At 46.1% G+C, this 18118-nt stretch overlaps 1 protein-coding gene across 1 annotated transcript in view; it reads right to left on the reverse strand.

The window, feature by feature from the left end:
* The window catches only part of LOC134339007 (synaptonemal complex central element protein 1-like), a 60818-nt gene extending 45751 nt beyond the window's left edge, over positions 1–15067 (reverse strand). The window contains exons 1-4 of the mRNA XM_063035240.1: positions 14992–15067; positions 8723–8782; positions 6193–6267; positions 2002–2049 (exon numbers count right to left, since the gene is read on the reverse strand). Coding sequence (XP_062891310.1) covers positions 2002–2049; positions 6193–6267; positions 8723–8774 — 175 coding nt within the window. The 5' untranslated portion in view covers positions 8775–8782; positions 14992–15067. The remainder of the gene's footprint in view (positions 1–2001; positions 2050–6192; positions 6268–8722; positions 8783–14991) is intronic.
* Positions 15068–18118: the final 3051 nt, after the last annotated feature.

Genomic DNA, 18118 nt, shown 5'->3' on the forward strand with positions numbered 1-18118 from the left:
CCACGGAGAGGTGGTCGCGGGCCCTTTGGCCCACTGACTTGATGCTGACCCATTTACATGGTCCTTTATTCTCATTTAACTCCTGCCAGATTCTACTGTTCACCTGCACACTGGGGGGCCATTTGCAGTTGCAAAGTAAACCACCAACCTCGCTTGTCGTTGGGATGTGGAGGGAACCAGAACACCAGGGAGAAACCCAGCCGATCACAGGAAGAAAGCGCGGACTCCACACAGACCAAGTACCGGAGGTCAGGGTTGAAACAGTGCATAGAGTCAGCGATCTCACCAGTGATGTATTATGCTGCCCCCCTCAGTGGAGTGGAGGAGTGAGGAATCAGGCAAGCCAAGGAGGGAGGCAGTGAGCAAGGGCAAAGGGCGACGTGGGCAATGTCAGAGGAATGCAGTTTCAGGACAATTTGGTGGGGCGGGAGGAGATGCAGGAGGATGTAGGCAGTAGGGAAGGAGGGAGGGATTGATGAGCAGGAGGGATGGATGGACAGGATGGATGATGAGGAGGGATGGGAGGATGCGATGGATGGGTAGGAGGAAGGGATGGGACGGGGAGGACAGGATGTATGGGGAGGAGGGAGGGGACGGAGGGGGAGGGACAGGGATGCACGAGAAGGAAGGAGGGATGGACAGGAAGGAGGGCGGGTGGTTGACAGGCGTGGAAATCACTGAAGGAGTGTTAATTAAGCTGTGATCCAACAGCACTGACTTCCACCCAGTCTCAGAGCTGGCTGGAGCCTGAAATTACCAGACACCATTCTCTTAACTACCCTCTCCTATCAGGCTGAAGATGCAAAAGCCTTAAGGCATGCACCACCAGGCTCAAAGACAGCTTCTAACCCACTGTTATCACACTCTTGAATGATAAGATTGACTCTTGGCCTTACAGTCTACCTAATTATGATCTTGTACCTTATCTTTTATCTGCACTGCACTTTCTTTGTAACTGTCACAGTTTATTCTGCATTGTTATTGTTTTACCGCGTACTAGCATAATGCACTGTGTAATGATCTGATCTGTATGAACAGTATGCAAGACAAGTTTTCCACTATATCTTGGTACATGTGACAATAATAAACCAATTCCAATACCAAACCCATGATCTACAAGGCAGCAAAGATCCCTGCTCTCCTGTGCTACTGAGACCTTTGCTAATTCTAGCAGGATATCAAGGCTCAGAGGAAGCTCAGCACAACATCTTCAGATTTCATGATAAGTGTATGTAAAGATATTAGCGTCTTCTCAGAGACACGAGAGAGATGACTGAATGTGGAGCAGCAAACAACCAGCTAGAGGAACTTAGCAGGTTGAACAGCATCTGTCAGGAGCACGGGTGGGAAGGAATTCACATTTCAGGTCACCACTGATGCATTTTCTGACCCCAAACCATTCTCCTCCTCTCACAGATGCTGCTTGGTCCACTGAGTTCCTCCAGCAGATTGTTTGTTGATTCAGTGTCTACACTAGTATCAAGGATCTAGTTATACCCAGTCAACCACGTTGGAGCTGCATGCCCGAAAGCAGACTCCTGAGCTTTGCCATGGGAACAGATTGCCAGACGGACAGGGGAGAAGGTTCAAGGATGCTCTGAGGAAATGTTAACATTCCCTGTGGGAATCCCAGCTCAAAGAGGCTTATTTGGGATGGGATGATAAGCCGTGAAGCGTGCATCAGGAGCACATGGAGTTACTATGCAAGCCCCACTGCCTCACAAGCTACCCACCCATTCACAAGGTGAGTGACCACTTTCTCCGGTTGTGATAGAGACCGTGGATTCCTCCTCGGGTCTCATTAGCCACCCCAGAACTGGAATGGAAGTCATCCCCGACTCTAAGGCACTATCCGATGATAAGAATAGCTCTGGGTCACTCTAGACTCCAACCAGCAGACACAACAACCCCGGCCATGTGCAAGGCATTTCTGCAGGTGGAAAATGATGGGTGAGGATGCTGGATGCCATCGCGCTCATCACACTCTGACTGGTCTCATACCTTCCTTCTTGTTGCATGTTGCCTCCAGGCAGAAGATCTCATGATTCACTGCAGACAAGGAGAGAACAGGGTTTGTGTTACTTTCAGACATGGGGCATGTCTCAGATGGAAGGAATGGTGAGCAATTGCTTTTCAAATGTGCTGTTGTTATTTAAGTTTCAGAATTATTTTACCAGTCTCGACTGGGCATGGGACAGAAGAAATTAACTTGTGCCTATGAGTTCAGCTCTCTGCTTCCCACCCAGAGGCTATCCAGGTCAGTCTGGAGGACATTTATGCCAAGCTAATCTATTCCAATTTCAGGTATTCTGGTCCACCCTCTATCCCTTTTCTCTTCCCCATCTATTCAGTTTCTCCTACACCTTCCCAAGCCTCCCACCATCCTTCTCCACCCATTCCATCTGCCCATCACCCACATATTCCTCCCACTGGGTCCCTTCCCCTCCCTGTTCCCATCTGCTCTCTCCACCACCCTTATGCTCCACACTCCACATCCTCTTCTCTCAGATTCCAACATATGCAGCCTTTTGTCACCTCCACATCTCACCTCCCAGCTTCTGTTACTATTTTCTTTCCTCTCCTCCATCTACCTATCGCTCCTCCTCACTTGGATCCACCTATTATCCATCAGCTTCTGTGCCACCCCTCCCCTTCACCTCTATATACCAGCTATCTATATTTCCATTCTCCATCTGCCCATCACGCCTCCTTACCTGGCTCCACCTATCAACCTTCTGCTCCTGCGCTATCCCACCTTCCTTCTCCTCTATGCATCAGATATCTGCATCCCCTTCTCTGGTTTAGACAGCATGTGCTATCATGAAATGCTGGATAAACTTGGGTTGTTTTCTCTGGAGCATCAGAGACTGAGGGGAGACCTGATAGAAGTATATAAGACTATGAGAAGTATAGAGAGTGTACACAGGGAGTATCTGTTTCCCAGGGTTGAAATGTCTAATACCAAAGGGCATGCATTGAAGGTGAAAGGGGGTAGGTTTAAGGGAGATGTGAGGGGTAAGTTTTTTTACTCAGAGAGTGGTGGGTATCTGGAATGCGCCGCCCGCTTTGGTGGAAGAGGCAAATACTTTAGAGGTTTTTAAGAGATGTTTGGATAGGCACATAAATGTGAGGAAGATGGAAGGATATGGACATGGTGCAGGCAGGATGGATCAGTGTTTGTGTATTTTTAATTTGCTTTTTAGCTCGTTCAGCACAACATTGTGGGCTAAATGATCTGTTCCTGTGCTGTCTCCTCTATACTGTATGTCCATCTGTCTATCTCCTCACCTGGATCCACCTACCACCCATCAGCTCCTGTGCCACCATATCTTCTCTCCTCTATACACCAGCTACCTCCACTCCATCTGCCCCTCCTCACTTGATTCCACCCCTTCCCCCCATTGCTAGCCAACACTTGCTCTTCCTCTCCTCCTTGCCTCTGATTAACTCCCCTCTACTCCTTCAGTGCAGATGAAGGGTTTTGACCCGAAACGGCGACTATCTACCTCCCTCACAGATGCTGAGTTCCTCTAGCAGTCTGTTTTTTTTTGCTCCAGATTTCCAGCAACAGCAGTCTCCTGTGTCTTTTCTTTCTCTTCCTCATACCACACTAATTAGGCGCAGTGTGTGTGCAGGGAGTATCAAACACTGGTGACAAAGCTGTGTGATCTAGGCTTCACTCAGGCTGAAAAGTTAAACTAAAGAGTTCTGACTACCACGGGACCTTGCTGAAATCAGATTACCCTCATGTGCTGGCTATTTCCTGTGTTTATCTTCACAAGTGTGAGTTTAACTGAATTTTATCTAATAGGGATTGTGTCTGACAGTTGGCAATGAACACTGAACAATTATCACATTCTGATCATGCTCTTCCGTTGGGTTGCTAGAGAGGATGGGGAGAGGGTTGTGGGTGGGAACGATTCGATAAAGTTATTGCTGATCCTCCAGCTCTTCCTGCCTGATTAAAGTTCAAAGTTCAAAGTAAATGTATTATTAAACTACATATTACGTCACCATACATGACCCTGGCTTCATTTTTGCAGGTATTCACAGAACAAGGAAATGCAATAGACTGACAAGCAACTGTTGTTCCCTCTTTCCCAGCGAGTCCAACTTTGAATTAGCTCATAAAGACACTGCAATAGACAATCATGATCCCTGTGATTTCACCTCAGCTCATCCAGAATGGCCACATTACAGGAGCCCAAGGACCCACACTCAGTGATTCAGCAACATCTTCATCCCCTCTATCATTAGATTTCTGAATGGACCACGAATACCTTGAATTTCCAGCATCTGCAGAATTCCTGTTGTTGTCCACGAATACCTCTTCATTTTCCATTTTTTGCACAAATTATTCTGTAATTTATTTGTACTGCATTGCTGCCACAAAACAGCAATCTTCATGCCACGTAAGACAGTGATAATAAATCTGATTCTGAGGCTGCAGAGATTTACCAGGATGTTGCCTGGATTAGAGAGCACGTGCTATGAGGAAAGGTTGAACAAACTAGGGCTTTTCTCCCAGGAGCAAAGGACGAGAGGTGACCTGATAAATATGTATAAGATGATAAGAGGCATAGATTGAGAGGACAGACAGAGACTTTTTCCTAGGACAGAAATGGCTAAAATGGGAGGGGGGCACAATTTTAAGGAGATTGGATGAAAGTATAGGGGGTAGGTCAAATGTAAGGTCTTTACACAGTGAGTGGTGTGTGTGTGGAATGTGCTGCCATGGTTTCTGGTAAAGGCAGAGCCATTAGGGGGCACTTAAGATGACTCTTAGATACATGGCTGAAAGAAAAATTGCCGGCTATATGGGAGGGAAGGCATAGATCGATCTTACAGTAGGTTAAAAGGTCGACACAACATCATGGGTTGAAGGGCCTGTACGATGATCTACTGTTCTATGTTCTATGATTCTGCTCCTTGTCCTAAGCTCTCTAACCAGCTACGATCTGCCTCTCTGTATTTACTCTGAGGGCTGTGTCAGTATATTAACACCCACTCGACCCACACTGCACTCCATCTGTCTCCTCATGCCCACCCCGCATTTCCCTCTGTCCCCTTCCCTTTGTGTACTCCACTCACCTCAATTTTACACCTGGCCCTCCATTCATCGGACACATCACATTCTCCCCTCCCATTCAAATCCCAAAAATAAACTGTGAATGGCTGAGGGCCCAGCACTGAGCCATGTGGCACACCATCGTAAAAACTTGTCCCACACATCTCCTTTAAAAGTTCCCCCCTCCCACCTTAAAGCAGAGCCCTCCAGTATTTGACATTTTTACCCTGGGAAAAGAACTCTGGCTGTGTCCCCTGTCTATGCCTCTCATAATTCTATCAGACCTCCAACACTACAGAGAAAACGATCCAAGTTTGTCCTGTCTCTCCTTGTAGCTAATAATCTCTAATTCTTTGTCAAAGTCTCAACAATCCTGGCAAGGGGTGGCACGGTACTGTAGCAGTTAGCACAATTGCTATACGGCACTAGCAATCACCCATCAGAGTTCAGTTCCCTCTGCTGTAAGGAGATTGTTTCAAAGTACATTGAATATCAGACTGTATACCAGTACACAATCTGAATTTCTCTTCTTCAGACATCCACAAAATATCCACATGGCCACCATGGTGCCACATACATCGTCTGTACGACTATGTGGGATTCCTCCGGGTGCTTCGGTTTCTTCCCACATTCCAAGTACGTACAGGTTAGGGTATGTAAGTTGTGGGCATGCTGTGCTGGCACCAAAAGTGTGGCAACACTTGTGGGTTATCCCCAGCAGAATGCTTGGACCGTGTTGGTCGTTGATGCAAAGGACACATTTCACTGTAAGATTTCATGTAATCTGATAAATACAGCTAATCTTCTCTCTTACCTCTCTCAATAGATCCCTTCAGGTCTGGAAACTTATTCAATTTAATGTTCTTCAAGCGCCCACCACTTCCTCCCCCTTGATGTCAACATGCCCCAGAAAGTCAGCATACCCCTCCCTGATCTCGCTACTCTTCATATCCTACTTCTTGATAAAAAACAATGACAAGTACCCATGTAATCTGTTTCCCACTTGCTCTGACTTGAGTTTTTTCTCTGCAGATGTGTCTGTGTCCATGTGCAAAACTATCAGACTGCGTGTGAAGACAGATATTCTGGACCAGTCTCATGAAAGGGGGGAGTAGCATACGTACACTCTTCGAGGTCCTTCTCCATTGCAGACTGGCGTGCTTGTAACTTCTTCAGCTCTGCATCACTCACTTGTTTCTCTGAAATACATTGACATTTGTCAGCGAAGTGGGATAGTTTCTAGTGCAGAGGCAGTGGCGGTGGGGGTGGTTTAAGGGAGGAAGCAGGAAGTTTTTTTTATTTCAGAGTCTGATAGGGTTAGGGGAGAAGGGGAGGGAGGGTGGTGGTGTTTTATCAACAAGTGACACCTTTGCAGAGCAATAGAGCTGAGTCAGCTAACAGCATCAACCCAAGTCAACAGCAGAGTAAACACACAAGAAGTTAACCCTAACCCTAATGCTGGCGGAACTCAGCACGTCAGGCAGCATCTATGGAGGGGAATAAAAAGTTGACGTTTTGGGCTGAGATCCTTCTTCAGAACTGGAAAGAAAGGGGGCAGAAGCCAGAATAAGGTGGGGAAGGATTAAAAACAGGCAGGTGATAGGCGAAACCAGGTGAGGGGAAGGTGGGAGTTTGGGGAAGGAGGTGAATTAAAAGTTGGGAGGTGATAGGTGGAAGAGGTAAAGGACTGAAGAAGGAGGAATCCGACAGGAGAGGAGAGTGGAACATGGCAGAAAGAAAAGGAGGAGAGACACCAGAAGGCAGTGGTGGGTTGGTGAGGAGAAGAGAAGGGGTTAAAGGATAATCAGAATGAAGAATGGAAAAAGAGAGAAGGTGGGAAAAAATTATCGTAAATTAGAAATTAGAGTAAAGCTGCTTTTGGACTGACATCACTGCCAGTCTCAGTTCACACCCAACACGACGGCAGCATCAGATTTCTCATTTGGGCATCCTGGGCGAGGCTGCAAATGTGTGACCAAAGACCTGATTAATTTGGTGCCTGGGGCCACTTCAGAAAATTAATTTAATTCCAGTACTTTACAGGGTGGGTTGGGATTTTCAGCCCTTCAGTCTGAACCAAAAAACGCCAGGTGACATCTCTCTTTTTTAACTCTTAATTTCACTTTACCATTCTTCATTTTCCAGAATTTCCATCACAGTTCAAGTGAAGTAGTGTGTTTGCATTTTAGTTGTGTGTGTGTGTGTGTGTGTGTGTGCGTGCGCGCGCATATTTGTATTGAATATGTGGGGGATGTTTTTGAGGGTGTGTGCATTTCATACTGAGTAGTCATACATGAGGATTGTGCATACATGTATGCTTTTGGTTTGCATATGTGGCTACTTTTGATCACATGTCTATTCAAGTTTGCCTGTCTGCATGCAATTTAGTGTTTGTACATGTTAGAAAGTGTATTATATATGCAATTATTTGTGTGTCTGAATATGTATGTACAAGATAGCGTGTGCGGATTTTTGTGGATTATGCAAGCAGTTTTGTTTGAGTGTGTACAAACATGTTTGTGCCTGTAAGTGCATTTGCCTGTGTCTGTCTGTGTCGATCCTGCTGTCCAGTATGGGGGATATTTCCCTCCAGCTTGCTCCCTCTTTGCCAATAAGCTCTCAAGCCAGGCTTCCATTTCCTCACCCTACTGCGGCCCAATGAGGCTCCCCTCCAACCAACCCGGCCCGAGCAGAAACAGATACAGCACACATCAGAACGTGCTGTGAAACACTCAACAGATCAGGGCAACAACTGCACGGAGGCTTCTGCCATTTGCATCCTGCAGTCATCCCTCGATGAGATGAGCCACACAAACCGGCAGCCAAGTCTAGCAGAGGGTCTGACCTGACTGAACGTCCTTGACTCAAAACAAAAACGCAGAAAATGTTGGAAATACTCAGCAGGTCAGACAGTTTCTGTGGAGAGAGTATAGTACCCAGTATAGTCTTCAAACTGAAATGTTCACTCTGTTGTTCTTTCTCTGCTGATACTACCTGACTTGCTAAATATTTCTAATATTTTTATTACAGGTTTACAGCATCTGCATTTTTAAAAATTTTAACTTTCATTCTGATTTTTTCTCTTGATAGATGCTGCCTGACCTGTTGAGCATTTTAGCATTTTATTTCAGGTTTTCAGCATCTGCATTTGTTTTACTTTCACTCTGCAGATGCTGCCTGACACGTTGGGTATTTCTAGTGTTTTTATTTCAGGTTTTCAGCATCTGCATTTAAAAGATAATTAACTTTAATTCTATTTTTCTCTCTGTTGATGCTTCCTGATCTACTGAGTATTTTTAGTATTTTTATTTCAGGTCTTTGGCAGCTGCATTATTTGTTATTTTTTAATATTTAAAAAAAATAATATTTTAAAATGTAACTGTTTTTCTGTCACTGTAGATGCTGCCTGACTTGGTTAGTATTTCCAGTATTTTTATTTCCGATTTTGAGAATCTGCATTTTTAAAGAAAATTTTACTATATTTTCTCTCTCTCTGCAGATGTGGCCCATCAGATAAGTTAATCATAATAAAGCTGACTCTCTCCACAAGCGCTGCATCATACCAACATTCTGCATTTTTATTGTTGAATTTCTAGCACCTGCATTTGTCCTATGGGTGTTTGGTTTGTAAAAGGGGTTTACAATTGGTGTTACCTTCAATTAAGATCTTGATTTTTTTCACAATTTCTTCAATTTCTGGTTCCATTTTCTTCTCTAAAACACAATTGATTTGACATTAATCACAAACGTTATTCTGCACGAGAAGGTAATGTTTTATGAACAGGGAATAGAATCAGATTCAAGTTTATTTATCGTGTACATTCTGACGCCAGCACAATACAAGCAGAAAGCATAACAGCAGAACAAAGCAAGACAGCAACAGCAAAATAAACAGACAGGCCTCCAAACCCAGGACAGGCCACTTCTGGGCCTCCAGCCCTGTTCCCAGATTGTCAGATGAACCACTGAATGATCACTGGCAATTTACACTCACTGACAGTCTGCTGTATTTTAATGAACACAAATCCCAGGATTTTCACATCCACTGCAACCCCCGATTCTGTCGTCAATACACTACCCCCGGCACCAGTTTGCTCATACAGTCATAAATCACTACAGCCCAGAAACAGGCCCTATGGCCCATCTGGTCCGTACCAAACTGTTATTCTGCCTAGCCACATCAACCTGGACCACAGCCCTCCATACCCCTCCCATCTATATACCTATACAACTTTCTCTTACAATTTGCAGCTTAACCCGCATCCACCTCTTCCAATGGCAGCTTTTTCCACACTCTCACTACCCTCACACTCTGAGTGAAGAAGTTCCCCTTAAATATTTTGCCTTTTACCCTTAAACTAAGACCTCAAGTTCTTTTCTCATCCAACCTCAGTGGAAAAAGCCTGCTTGCATTTACCCTATCTATACCTATCATAATTTTGTTTACCTCTATCCCCTCATTCGCCTATGCTCCAGAAAATAAAATCCAAAATTTTTTCTATGGCTGGGTTTCATGTTTGCCCATGTTACAAGCTGAGGTTTCAGAAGCGCAGACCAGACTCAAAAGCTGCTGATCAGACAGTGATTGAAGGAGAATTGTACATTAGGAGGGCAGTGGTGGCGAAATGCTTTGCTGGGGCAGGGGCGTGCAGCAGGGCCAGAAAAAGCACACTGATGGGGTCAGTGTCAAGTGATTTCTATTGTTCGAGGTGCCAAAAGAGCACCACAATATGAAAGAGGGAGGACAGTGTCACGGGAGGGAAAGTGAGGAGGTAGCGCCGTGCTGCAGGAAGGTTGGTAAGAAAGGAGCCCTGTTTCATGGGAGGGGCAGTGAGTTGGGAGTACCGTGTCATGGGAGGGGCAGTGAAGAGGAAGCGCTGTGTCACAGGAGGGGCAGTGAGGACAGAGCGCTGAGTCACAGGAGGGGCAGTGAAGAGGGAGCACCGTGTCATGGGACAGGCAGTGAAGAGGGAGTACCGTGTCACAGGAGGGGCAGTGAAGAGGAAGCGCTGTGTCACAGGAGGGGCAGTGAAGAGGGAGCACCGTGTCACGGGAAGGGCAGTGAAGAGGAAGTGCTGTATCACAGGAGGGGCAGTGAGGACAGAGCACTGTGTCACGGGAGGATCAGTGAAGAGGGAGCACCGTGTCACAGGAGGGGCAGTGAAGAGGGAGCACCGTGTCACGGGAGGGTCAGTGAGGAGGGAGCACCATGTCATGGGACAGGCAGTGAGATGGAAGGGCCATGCCACAGGACAGGCAGTGAGATGGGAGCGCTATGTCATGGGAGGGGCAGTGAGGAGGAAACACTGTGACATGGGAGGGGCAGTGAAGAGGGAGCACCGTGTCACAGGAGCGGCAGTGAGATGGGAGTGCCGTGTCACAGGAGGGGTAGCAAGGAGTAAGATCTCTGCCACACAAGGGGTGGAAAGGAGGGAGTGCTTAGCAGCAGGAGAAGCCGTGAGGAGGGAACGCTGTGCTACGGGAAGGGCAGTGAGGAAGGAGGGCCATGCTGTGATTGGGTGGGGTGAGGGAGGGCAAGGAGGGAGTACCACGCAGTTAGAGAGGAGGGACTGTGAATGTGCTTTTAGATCTTCTGGGAAAAGCACTGCAGAAGCATTCAAGTCTTTTTTTTAAACTGAAGCAAACAGAAATAGAAGCAACTCCGTGTTGCAAATATTCAGTAACTGTGTGAAATTAATCTGTGTACTTAAAGTCATGAGTTCACAGTAAGCTTGCCAGCTCTAGCTGGCGTTCTCCAGGGTTTAACGCTTGATCTCCAAACGCTTTATGCATGCAAAGATATTTTCTTTTATAAACAAACTAACCAAGGTTTTTTCAAACAAACATTCAAGTATTTAAAGAAAGAGGGTGGGTTAAAGGCTGAAAGTTATTAATTACACCATGATTTATACTGGTAAGTTGGAAGGATATGCTGGAAATCAATCAACAATTTCCAGTGAACTACTGGACAACCTCAGTCAGTTAGTAATTCTATTTCAGAAAGATCAGCTGACAGCCTCCTTATCTCAGCTCACTGCACGTTGGAAGCCTCGTGCACATTGCTCCACCAGCCACGACTCCTGCCCTTTTAGCTGATCTTGTTCAGTGGCTTTCCATCAATTCCAGCTCATCCGTAACTTTCTGGCTAGTATCTTAACACGCACCAAAACCTATTTGGTTGTTCCTGCACTCAGCTTGCTGACTCACGGTGACTACTGATTAAGCAATGACTTAATTTAAAATTCTGGAAAGACAGCTCAAATCATCGCCAAACTATTCCACACCTCCCTCACTAATGGCTCCTTAAGGCTCTAAAAACCTCACCCTGTCCCACACTTCCCTGTAATTCACCCCTCTACACCACTTCCTGTGACAGCCTGTCTCCATGACATGATCTACATTCATTCCATCCCTGTAACTCCCCCACTAGACTCCTTCCTGTCACCGTAAAAACGCTCTACTCCCCTCACCATCGCTGTGATGCCTCCCACACACCTCCCAGTCCCCATGACCCTGCTATACTTCACCTTGACCACCCAAGACCCCTCCGCATTCCACCCTCTCCCCGTGACCCCTCTACACCCCAGCTTGTCTCCGTGATCCTCTACACCCGTACACTGACTCTTCTGCATGTCTCCGTGTTCACAGGCCCCCACACCGCACCGTTATCTCATTAACACTCTCAGTTATAGTGGGGATGTCAGAAGGTTTTTTTTATGGGAGTGGTGGGTGCCAGGGGTGATGGTAAAGGCAGATACACTAGGGACATCTAAGTAAGTCTTAGCTTGTCACATGGATGATAGACATATCGTGGACCAGTTTGGAGAACCTTGGTGAATTGCATTCAGTTCTGGTCAACTCATTATAGGAAGGATGCGAAAGCTTTAGAGAGGGTGCAGAGATTTACCAGGATGCTGTCTGCATTATAGAGCATGTATTATGCGGATAGGTTGAGCGAGCTAGAGCTTTTCTCTTTGGAGTGAAGGACTCAAGGTTATTTGATAGAAGTGTACAAGTTGTTAAGATAAGAGGCATAGATTGAGTGTATAGTCAGAGACTTTTTGCCAGAGTGGAAATGGCTAATACACAGGGGCATAATTTTAAGGTGATTGGAGATGTCAGAGGTAGTTTTTTTTTACACGGAGTGGTGAGTGTGTGGAACACCCCACCAGGGGTGGTGGTAGAAGATACATTAGGGACAATTCAGAAAATCTTAGAGAGGCACATAGATGAAATAAAAATGGAGGGTTATGTGGGAGGGAAGGGGTAGGTATACCTTGGAGTAGATTAAAAGGTTGCCACAACATTGTGGGCTGAAGCAACCGTATTGTGGTTTACTTTTCTATGTTCTGTGTTTCCCTGGAACCTCACCACTGAGCCACCTGTGCTGTGGCACTTCCTGCCAGTCACTGACACCCCCTTGCGTCGCTCCCTGCCAGTCACTGACTCCCAATCAGCTCTCCCTCCCTGCCAGTCACTGTTCCCATCCAGTTCCCCCTCTCTGCCACCCCCTGCTAGTCACTGACCCCATCCAGCTCTCCCTCTCTGCCACCCCCTGCCAGTTACTGATCCCATCCAGCTCTCCCTCTCTGCCGTCCCCTGCCAGTTACTGATCCCTTCCAGCTCTCCCTCTCTGCCGTCCCCTGCCAGTTACTGATCCCATCAAGCTCTCCCTCTCTGCCACCCCCTGCCAGTTACTGATCCCATCCAGCTCTCCCTCTCTGCCGTCCCCTGCCAGTTACTGATCCCATCCAGCTCTCCCTCTCTGCCACCCCCTGCTAGTCACTGACCCCATCCAGTTCCCCCTCTCTGCCACCCCCTGCCAGTCACTGACCCCATCCAGCTCTCCCTCTCTGCCACCCCCTGCCAGTCACTGACCCCATCCAGCTCTCCCTCTCTGCCACCCCCTGCCAGTTACTGATCCCATCCAGCTCTCCCTCTCTGCCGTCCCCTGCCAGTTACTGATCCCATCCAGCTCTCCCTCTCTGCCGTCCCCTGCTAGTCACTGACCCCATCCAGCTCTCCCTCTCTGCCACCCCCTGCCAGTTACTGATCCCATCCAGCTCTCCCTCTCTGCCGTCCCCTGCCAGTTACTGATCCCATCCAGCTCTCCCTCTCTGCCACCCCCTGCTAGTCACTGACCCCATCCAGTTCCCCCTCTCTGCCACCCCGTCAGTCACTGACCCCATCCAGCTCTCCCTCTCTGCCGTCCCCTGCTAGTCACTGACCCCATCCAGCTCTCCCTCTCTGCCACCCCCTGCCAGTTACTGATCCCATCCAGCTCTCCCTCTCTGCCACCCCCTGCTAGTCACTGACCCCATCTAGCTCTCCCTCTCTGCCACCCCCTGCCAGTCACTGACCCCCATCCCGCACTCCCACTCTGCTGCCCCTTTGAGGCGCTCCATTGCGCCGCTTGCTGCCTGCCTCAGTCTCTCATGCGGCAGTCTCTCCCTGACACTACCCTTCCCTTGGGCCATCAGTTTGGATTTGAGAGGCTCAGAGCAGAGGGACGTTCCTTTAGAATGGAGATGAGGATGAACTTTAGTCAGAGTGCGGTGAGCCTGTGGAATTCATTACCAGACTTCTGTCGAGACCACGTTACTGAGTATACTTGAAGCAGAGGATGCTACGTTCTTGATTAGTCAGGGTGTGAAATTTTACAGGGAGAAGGCAGGAGAATGGGGGTTGAGAGTGAAATGCATCAGGTAATGATAATAGCTGGGGAAGCTGACTTTAGGGGAAGAATTGATTTTAGGATCCAAACAGGCTGCTCCCATGCTTTCTTCTCTTCGGTTGTCCATCGAAATCCGATGACGACGTCCACTCCGTTAACGGTGAGAGATCTTTGATGACTATACAGTCCTATCCTGGACCCACGAGCTCTATTGAAGGTGGGAATGTACATGTAGTAGTGGTGGTAATCATGGCTGCATTTCTCCTGGCTCTCTTCTGCTGTCTTCTGGTTGTTCTTTCCATCTCCAGAATACGAACCCCGTCCCTACACTGCTGTCGCCAAGTGGTACGGTCAGCAGCATCATCCTCCAGGTCCTCGGGTCTGATCTTCAACTTCCTTAAAGCACTCTTCATCTGATCCTTATAACGCTTTTCGGCCCTCCAGCTGAGCGTCTATCATAATGTAGCTGGCCGTATAACACACTCTGCGGGATAGCTGACATGGGGCATCCTTATCACATGCCCCAGCCACTGCAGCTGATGCTGGGTGAACACGGCCTCAATACTTCTGCAGTTCATCATTACAAGTATTTCAGTGTGAGGCACCTGCTCACGCCAGGTAATTCCCAGGATGCGCTGGAGGCAGCTTAAGTGGACTTACGTGCTCCGAGGACTTGATGTCATGGCTGTAGGTTACCCAAGCTTCACAGCTATGAAGGAGGGTGGTGACACAGACTGCTTGGTATATGGTGACCTTTGTGGACATCCCATGCTTTAGCGCCTACAAATGCCCCTCCCCTGCAAGATGAGATCCATACACATCTGCAAGTGAGCTATAGTGTCCAGTTTGCCTTTATGCCACTCTGGTACCATTCCTTGAACCTGTTCAAAGACAAGAGGCCATCTACACGTGCCACATCACGCCCTTCCACCCCTGAGATACTCCAATCTCTCATACCTTTACCCAACCCTTGGGTAAAAGTGCAAATAATGTATTTAACCCACTGGCTCTGTGTTTTTCTTTTGCCTCAAAGTATATCTCACGTTGAGCAAGACGTGTGAGGTGCCAGACTCTCTGTGCCAAGAATAGGCAGAGAAGGCTGAAGGGACCTAGCCTGCGCTGTAGGCTGACTCCAAAAGCCAGAGTCGCTCTTTGTCTTTAAGATAAAAAGCTTTGCTCGTATTAAAGACTCCGCATCACCCCAGGCCCTGTGCAAGCGTCCCATTTCCCCCCCGTATCCCTCACCCACCGTCGCCGCCTTGCCCGGGAGCAGGAGCTTGACGCTCGGCGCTCGAGCCTTTAAACCGGAGGTGGCGGGAGAGAGCGGTGACGTGCCAGACGCGGCGGCCAATGGCTGCGCAGCAGGTGGGGTCCGGCCCGCAGCGCGCGAGTGTCGCTCTGTGTGGGCGGGGCTCCGCGCGCTTCGGCCGTTGGAAGCGGGAGACGGGAGGCGGGAAACGGGGGAGGAGGATGGGGGAGGGGAAGTGGCGGCGGGACTAACCTTGGTAGTTTGAGGTGGAAAAGGACAAGAAATGAGGCAATAGATTTGGGAAAGGAGAATGAGGAAGTGGGGGAAATGATGTTGACTAAGGATACAAGGAGGAATGGGGAGAAAAAGATTGGGGAATAAGGGAGAGAAATGAGAATGGGGAGGAAAGAATGTAGAATGGGAGAGGGAAAGCAGAAAAAACGGAATGAGAAACCAGGAAAGAAATGGTTAAAGAGAGAATGATTAAGTTAATAGAGGAAAGAGGGAGGTAAAGGGGGAATGAGAGGTGATGGAGCTATGAGTCAAAAGAAAGAGTAAGAGGTAAATGAGGGAATGAGAAGGAAAGGGATGAGGGGAGTAAGAGAAGGAATGATGTGGTAAAAAAATTGAATGTAGGAGTTAGGAGGAATAAGGGAGCTAGGTAAGGGAGAGAGAGGAGGCAGGTAAAGGCAAACGGCAGTAAAAGGGAGACTGGGGTAAAGGGGAGAATGAAGTATAAAGAGGGAATATAAAGGAATGAGGGAGGTAAAAGAGGAATGAGTGGTGGGGAAAGGTGGAGTACAAGAGGGAATGAGAAAAGAAAAACATTGTGAGATGAATGAGGAAAGAAAAGCACAGTTGATCTTTTGTACATCGGTTGTCAGTCTTTGCTTATAAAGTCACAGAAAAGTACAGCACAGAAACAGGCCCTTTGGCTCATCTAGTCCAATTGAACTGCCTGCTCCCATCGACCTACACTGGGACCATACCCCTCCCATTGATGTACCTATCCAATCTTCTCTTAAAGTTGAAATTGAGCATGCATGCACCACTGTACTGGTTCCACACTCTCAGGATCCTCCGAGTGAAGAAGTTTCCCCTCATGTTCCCCATAAACTTTTCACTTTTCACCCTTAACCCATGACGTCTGGTTGTAGTCCCACCCAACCTCAGAGGAAAAAAAGCCTGCTTGCACTTACCCTGTCTTTAACCCTCATAATTCTGTATACCACTATCAAATCTCTCCTCAATCTTCTATGTTCCAAGGAATAAAGTCCCAACTTATTCAATCTTTCCTTATAACTCAGGTCCTCTGTTCCTGGCAACATCCTTGTAAATTTGCTCTGTACTCATTCAACCTTATTTACATCTTTCCAGTAGGTGGGTGATTAAAACTGCACACAATACTCCAAATCAGGTCTTGCCAACATCTTATACAGTACAACTTCAACATAACATCTCATCTCCTGTACTCAATAATTTGATTTATGAAGATCAATGTGCCCAAGGGCCCTGGGGATTCGTCTACCCTCATTTGCCTCAAGACAGCAAACACCTCCTCCTCTGTAATCAGTTTAAGGCTCATAAATTCAATGCTGCTTTGCCTCACTTATATAGACCCTGTGTCATAAATGCAGATGCAAAAAATCCATTTAAATTTCCCCTCTCTCTTTTGGTTCCACACATGGATTACCATTCTGATCTTCAGAACTAACCTTGTTCCTTGCAATTCTTTTGTTCTTAACACACACATAGTTTTTTTCTTTCTTTTTCAATCTTTTTATTAGTTTCAGCATCATATACATTACTGAAAAATAGATACAGAGAAATTGGGTTACATAATTGAAAAAAATAGTTTATACAACTATAACCTCAATTGACACATAATTCATGAGCTTCCCAAAATCTCAGGAAGTACAGCTCTAATATAGGGAAATATACGATAAAAATGGAAAAAATATCATGAAAAAAGAGAAAAAAAAGAAAAAAAAGTTCCCCAAAAAAGAAAAAAAAATCTGAACCAACTAAAGAAAAACTAAACTAACAAAAAGAAAAAGAATGGGCTATTGTGATACCTCGGATAAGACCATTGGTGTCACTAACTCTGCTCCTCTCCCCGTATATAGAATAACAAAATAAAATTGGAAAGGATCAAATTACATCATATGAAAGTATTGAATAAGTGGTCTCCAAAACTCTTCAAATTTAATAGAAGGGTCATAAATGACGCTTCTAATTTTTTCTAAATTTAAACAAGTCATAGTTTGCGAAAACCATTGAAATGTAGTAGGAGGATTAATCTCTTTCCAGTTCAATAGTATGGATCTTCTAGCCATGGGTGTAACAAAAGCAATCATCCGACAAGCTGAGGGAGTCAGATGATGTTGTTCTATCATTGGTAAACCAAAGATAGCAGTAATAGGATGGGGTTGTAATCAAATATTCAAAACAGTTGAAATAATATCAAAGGTATCGTCCCAGTATTTCTTCAGCAAAGGGCATGACCAAAACATGTGAGTTAACAAAGCTGCCTCAAAATGACATCTGTCACATACAGAATTTACATGAGAGTAATAGCGAACAAATTTATCCTTGGGCATATGAGCTCTGTGTACTACTTTAAACTGTATCAACGCATGTTTAGCACATAAAGAAGAAAAATTAACTTATTGAAGAATTTTTTGCCATTTCTCAATAGGTAAAGTAAGCTTAAATTCCCTTTCCCAGTCATTCTTGATTGAATTCGATATGTCTGGATTTATTTTCATAATCATATTATAAATAATTGCTATTGAACCTTTCTGAAAGGATTTAAATCTAAAATTCTTTCCATTATATCTGATGAGTATGAAATCGGAAAGACAGTAAGAACAGTATTTAAAAAGTTTCTAATCCGTAAGTATCTAAAGAAACGGGATCTAGGTAAATTATATTTATTAGATAATTGTTCAAAAGACATGAAACAATTATCTAAAAATAAATCTGAAAAACATATTATACCTTTAGTTTTCCAGACTAGATAGGCTTGATCCAAAAAAGAGGGTTGAAAAAGAAAATTAAGTAGAATAGGGCTTGCTAAAATATTCGTGGTCAGATTATTTCTTACTCTGCTGGATTGAAAAATCAC

Source organism: Mobula hypostoma, chromosome 28 (assembly GCF_963921235.1).
Source record: "Mobula hypostoma chromosome 28, sMobHyp1.1, whole genome shotgun sequence".
Lineage (NCBI taxonomy): Eukaryota > Metazoa > Chordata > Chondrichthyes > Myliobatiformes > Myliobatidae > Mobula > Mobula hypostoma.